The sequence below is a fragment of the Telopea speciosissima genome, chromosome 5, assembly GCF_018873765.1.
Source record: "Telopea speciosissima isolate NSW1024214 ecotype Mountain lineage chromosome 5, Tspe_v1, whole genome shotgun sequence".
In the NCBI taxonomy this organism is placed as follows: domain Eukaryota; kingdom Viridiplantae; phylum Streptophyta; class Magnoliopsida; order Proteales; family Proteaceae; genus Telopea; species Telopea speciosissima.
Genome location: NC_057920.1, coordinates 55,456,041 through 55,462,227, shown reverse-complemented (window position 1 = coordinate 55,462,227; position 6,187 = coordinate 55,456,041). Strand labels below are relative to the sequence as shown.

General features: G+C 41.9%; 1 protein-coding gene across 2 annotated transcripts; it reads right to left on the bottom strand.

The window, feature by feature from the left end:
• Positions 1-441: 441 nt before the first annotated feature.
• On the bottom strand, positions 442-4,997 carry LOC122661922 (phosphatidylinositol 4-phosphate 5-kinase 1-like). Of its 2 annotated transcripts, XM_043857436.1 has the most exons (9): positions 3,698-4,997; positions 3,436-3,600; positions 3,140-3,305; positions 2,862-2,972; positions 2,571-2,764; positions 2,275-2,414; positions 2,060-2,153; positions 1,137-1,249; positions 442-1,097 (listed from the first exon to the last, which is right to left on the bottom strand). In XM_043857436.1, the coding sequence occupies exons 1-9, from the start codon at positions 4,885-4,887 to the stop codon at positions 898-900; spliced, it is 2,373 nt and encodes a 790-aa protein (XP_043713371.1). In that variant the 5' UTR covers positions 4,888-4,997; the 3' UTR covers positions 442-897. The 2 variants fall into 2 exon arrangements, with proteins under 2 accessions (XP_043713371.1, XP_043713370.1); XM_043857435.1 differs by having other exon boundaries at positions 442-1,249.
• Positions 4,998-6,187: the final 1,190 nt, after the last annotated feature.

The following is a 6,187-nucleotide window of genomic DNA, read 5'->3' as shown; positions in this document are numbered from 1 at the left end:
GCGGATCTTCTATGGTCCAAAAGGGTTTGGTCTCTGTCTCCCTCTTCCTCTGATCCTCTCCCTCTTTCTCTATTGTTCCCTCCAACCCCATTTGCTTTGCCGTATTCTCTCTATCTTTTTTTACTTCTGTGTCCTCACTTCAATCTTCAAAAGAAGGAAAATGAGTTTGTTTAATTAAAGGTAAGGGAAACAAAGTTAGCGGAAAAACACACCCACGCATCTTTCTCGTGCTTTTCTCTCCTTTTTATGTCTTCCCCCCTGTTTAACATTTACATGTTTTCCCTCCCCTCTTCCACATCAAAAGCAAGAAAATCCATCTGTGAGAGAGAGGAGAGAGAGAGAGAGAGAGAAGCTTTCTTTCTTGTAGGCTTGTAGCTAAGGGGAAGCTTGGGAAAGCAACTCCCCTGAAATGATTTCCAAAGATGATAATCACAAGTCAAGTTCACAAGGAAAGAGGGGAAAAAAGTATATAAAAATTTTCCATAATCTACTCTCCTTTTTATCTGTACAATTCTTATTCCAGTCCTCATTTTAAATATCTCACGGAAGCAATTCCTCTATTTCCTGTATCTATCTTCCAAATCTTCACATTTTGATGGTTACCCAGAAGGGGAAAAATAAAATAAAAATCAGAATCCAATTCTCCCGCCTAATTAACCATATACAGTTCACAACCCAACCCCACCCCCACTTTCACCAACATGGCTGATCACCAAAATTCAGCCATGAACAGTCCCCGCCAGTACCGCGCCGATAGGCCCTCGTGGGCCTCTACAGTCCAGGCCAGCCATTGCACGTTAAGGCTACAGATCCTGGCATCATACATATTGTCCGTGGCATGCGGCCCATCATTCAATCAAGCAACTGTATGGGTTCAATTTTCTTCTCCTTTCTTCATCACTTGTCCTCAATAAATATTCTGCGTATGAAGTCCCGAAATCTCTTTGAGTAGAGTTTAGGGTCGACTGCCGATATAGAAGTTGGATCAGCTTGCAGGGACTTGTATGCATGCTCTAGCTTTTTACTTATGTCATAGTCTTGGAGGATGTCAATGATTCCAAAGTATAGAATCACTTCATAGATCTCACCACCACCACCACCACCGCCACTGCTACCACGTAGTGGTGTACTACCACGTATTGGTGTTGAATTTCCTCCTGCAATTGGGGTGAACGGAGCAAAATCACTCCCCCTTACCACCTGCTCTGCTCTTGCAGGCATGTTTGCGCCTAACCGGATCAATGGCTTCCTGATTGTCGAATAAGAAAATAAATCTAATTAATTCACCAATGCACTTCTTGAAAACATAATAATAAAATACAAGTGACCCAAACATTCACAATCATCACTAATTAGTTTAATGTTACAAAATCTCTGTTGGAGTGATGATAATGGATCTATGTAAGTTCATATTCCATAATAGTGAGCTTTAGCTTCCATTGCACATAGATAATGAATTTGAATAACAGCAGTTCCACAGTTTAATTTCCTAGTGGACCAAGGAATATAGCGAAATTGAGGTACAGGGTCCTTCATGTAGCCCACATGGTGTTACGGGTCCTCCATACAGACAAAGCTCACCCTTTTAGTTGTGCACAAGCAGGTGTTATGTATTCATAAAAAAATCCTCCTTGTTCTTATCCAAGAAAGCAAAAACACCACACACTGGGTATACCCTACTCACCCGCAAGTGCTGTCTAGAGTATTATCCTTCAGTTTCACCATGACAACCAAGGCCACCTCCAATTATTCCAATTAATGAACCAACAATATCAAACTCTAAGAAAATAATTGAAGAGATTATTCCTATACAATTAGCTAGAGAAGAAAACTCGGACCACAATATATTCCAAAGTTGTTTGTGATAAGAAATATTCTTTGATGATAGCAATGTCAATGATGTAAGTTATTAAGATTTCAAGGTCAGGATGGAAGCGAACAAAAGCCTTTCTTCCATAATTATGATATGAGCAGGTAATCTTTGAATATTTGGTTCAAATCAACACCAAAACGAATCAGCTAAAATTAGAAGGAAACAATAAAAACAGACAAGACATACCGCCCAGCCACAAAATGATTCATATCCTGGAGCTCTGCATCAAAGAAGCGACACCCACTCATGACTTCATGATCTTGGTATGTTTCCCTCTTGCCTGAGGATAAGTTAACATACATGTTTTAGCTTTTCAACATCGGTGCAACATATAAAGCCTTCATGTATAAGGAGATATGAAAACTAAAAGAAACTATAAACTGTAGAAACGATCCTCTTACCTGAAGGCACAATAAATGGCGACAACCCTGATTTATCGCCTGTGTAGGTATCACAGGTATCACGGAAGTGAAGACCCACCAAGAGGCTATAATCCATGATCCTCTCGGCTTCCAAGAATTCACAGTCTCGATCAATTTGTCTGAATACAATTAAACCATAATCATATCAGTCACTAAAGTAAGAAATTTCAAAGATGGTATACCTGAACTAATTTGAGAAAACAAAATTTGCATTAAACAGAATGTTTTACAATCTGACTTAATCATATAATTAAGCTTGTATGATTTAAACTCACCTCATTAGCTCTCCAAACAAAGACTGTTGCAGCCGAAACACAAAATTCAGATCAAGGTCCTTCAGGGTGGTTGTCTCATCAATCTCTCCCTCAGGTTTGTCAGTTGTTCGGCCATGTGACGATCCTTTAAGGTCAAACCGCTTGTGGATACGATACTCCGAGCAGAACAAATTGCCCATCACGATGAACCGGGTCTAATTTCCAATCAGACAAATACAATATCAGAAAATCAATGCTGTCTACCACTAAAATTTGAAACCCAACAGAGATTCAGATCATTCCCAACCATACCTTCTGGCCGCCCACTGGTTTAACACAATGCACACCCAAGAACTTTGTGACCAGGGAGTTCTCATACCGACAAACATGTTGGTAGTAACTTGGAAGCATCCTTAGAAGAACCTGAGCATGAAAAACCAAAGACCAGTTACTACAATTGACTTAGGATTCAAATTTTTGGACAGAAATAGAATTTACAACCAACAACCAACCACAGTACCTTCAGGGTCTGAAGGATTCTTGAATTTAAGAACTTCAGACCCAGAAAGTCAGATGGGTGGGTAACTGACCTTGACTTCGGATTTCTTAACGGTCTTTATCATGAACCGATCATCTTGTGTAAGGTAAAAGAAGCTTCCACTCTTTCCGGGTGAAGAAAGTTCTCTCAGAGCGTCATTTCCGCAAATGGCTAGCATGTAATCCGCAGGATCAATATTGAACAACTCCCTCAGATGTCTGAGCAGATAATACCATATAGTAAGCTAAGGAAATACAACAAAGAAGCAAATCCGCAATGCTCGAAGTCACAATTGAAAATATGAACAGAATTTGAAGAACCTAAATGAGAATTATACAGAATCAATACCTGAACACCATGGGACAGTAGTCCTTCCATCGAAACTCCACCGACTGATGAGGGGGTGTAATTTTCGATCCCTCTGACGGAAACCTCGTCCAGAACTTTTCCCTTGGATCGAAATCAGCCGGTTTAAGGGCCCGGAATGTCAAAGCAGGCTTGCCAACGGAATACCTAGAAGTGAAAACAAAAGCCTCAATCAACAACAGAGATCTAAAAACAGCAATGCTCACAAAATTTGATGAACACATCAATCCATTCTACAAAATACCTGATACCCAGTTGAAGATTTAGCATCAAATCATAGTTCTTATGCCCTTTTGATATAGGCTGCCCAGGTTTCTTAACATCTCCAGCAAAACAACACGGACTTCGCCTCTGTAAAGCTACACTCCGATCCAAATCCGTTCCATCCCGATAAAGCATCGATGCTTCCACATTATCGATGATATCGCAAGTGATATCCCCAGCTTCACCCTCCGATTCCCAAATGCAAATTCGAGGGAAATTCCTCTCAGCCAAGCTTCCTCTCCCTCCATCAACTGAAGACCTCTTCCTCATCGTCAACATAAAGTTCTCCTCAGCAAAAGGACTCTTCGGCAAATCACTCAGATCCTTAGAGTTCTTACTCGGAAGAAAGGCCTCATTAAGCTGTTGTTGATTCTTGAGATCCTTACACCAAGAACCTACATAGGAACTTCCATCAGGCCATGTAAAAACACCATTCCCCTTAGGGACACCATTGTCCCACAGCCCATCATATCGATTCCCATTAGCCCAAATCAAAACACCTCTGCCAGAGATCACACCGTTCTTCCACTCACCCACATATTCGTTCCCATTCTTCCACACATACCTTCCTTGCCCATCCTGCAAATTACGTCTCCATGGACCCTCATAGTAATCTCCATTAGCGTAGCTTTTCTGGCCAAACCCATGTTTCCGATCGGCGCTCCAAGATCCACGGTAAGTGTCACCATCAGCACCGATGAAAGTACCAACACCATCCATCCTTCCAGCTTTGAATTCGCCTTCGTAGGTAGCTCCAGATGGCCAAGAGAACTTACCTTTACCTGAAGCTTTACCTTTTCGCCACTCACCTTCGTACATACACCCGTCTGTCCAGAGATACTTCCCCGTACCGTGAGGTACGTTTCCGGTGAAGCTTCCAGTGTAGAGATCACCGTTGGGGAGGATTTTCTCTACGGTGGCGATGGCGGTTGTGGTTGTGGTAAAGGTGGCGCCACTGGTGTCGGTGGTTGCAGTCGTGGTTGGGGTTACTCGACGAGTATTCCCGGCCTGAGATCGGCTCCGGCCGACGACGAACGTTGTGGGGATTAACACGACTTCTTCTTCATCTTCTTTTGCCTCTGTTGTTTCCTTAACGTCTTCCTCGGATTTCTTCTTCTTGTTTCCGTTTCCGTTGTTGTCTTCCTCATCATAGAAAACTGTTTCACGCATTTTTATCCACTTATCCAGTCAATCCTGCCGGAATAACGCCGGAATCTGCAGCTCCAGCGGCATTTCCGGCTTCTCTAAGGAGGGTTTCTTGTTGGTTCTTAATCTGCTAATCCCTCAGCACCAGCAGACGAGAATCATAAAACTGGAACCTCTCAGAAGAGAGATGGAAAGGGAGAACGAAGTACAGAGAACAGAAACTGAAAAAGAATGAAATAAAAGAAATAGAGAAAGAGAGAGAATGGGTTATGGGCGGACGGCTTTGCCTAGGGAACGTTGCAGTTGATACAATGCAAGTAATATACTCTCAAGTCTCAAGTCTTAAGTCTTAAAAGCAACTCTTTATACTCTAATGACGATAATACCATCCACTATTTCCTAATACCCATTGTATCCCAACAACGTTTCTGATTTCAGCCTGACGTGACGGAATCGCGATTTTTGGAAGAAAGAACTGAAGAAGATTTCCGAAGGAAAACTGTTTGCCTCAGACGTGGGTGACTCACCCACCTAATTACATCAGCAAGAAAAGCATCTAGGGGTACTTTATGGAATTATACCACTTCTGTAGATTCTTTTTACCGTCAATTGATTTGATAGGATGAATGAGACAGCTCAGCAATGGGGTGACGTAAAATCACTCACTGCCTGTTTTCAAAATGCAAATTTTGGAAGAATAAAATTACAAAAGATACCCTTGAGTAAAAAGTGAGTGAATATTACGAAACTGCCACTACCTGACTGTTTTACACTTTCTGTGGGGGCGCTGGGGCTAAAGGTGTGTTTGGTGCTTTGGACTTTAAACGGACATCCCAGCCTCGTGACACGTCCAAGGTTTGACGACTCCACTAAGAACACAAGAAATGTTACAGTATCTTGGTAAATCCATGTTTGGCAAAAGCACTTTGATTAATGGGTTTTTCAGGCCTTAAAATGGGAGTATTATAAGGGAGGGAGCCTTAAGGAGGGGGATCGTTGCCAGGCTGCGTGGCCCCTGCATCAACAAGGAATTAATGATTTTTCGTTTAAGGAAAGGTGAGGTGGTCATTTTTCTCTTCCAATCTCTCAGAATAACAGGGCATATAGGTGTCACATAATCTTCTTTTTCCATTACTTTATAGGAAGAAGAACACTGTCCGGTCGCATGACCCTTACACCAGCACAGGGGCAGGGGCCAATGAACATGGTTTGAGGTATCGGTATCAGTATTAGATCGCCTGATATGCCGATGTTACACAATTTTGAAGGTGATTGATACTGATACCATGTCGATACCATATCAATGAAACAAAACCTACTTTTT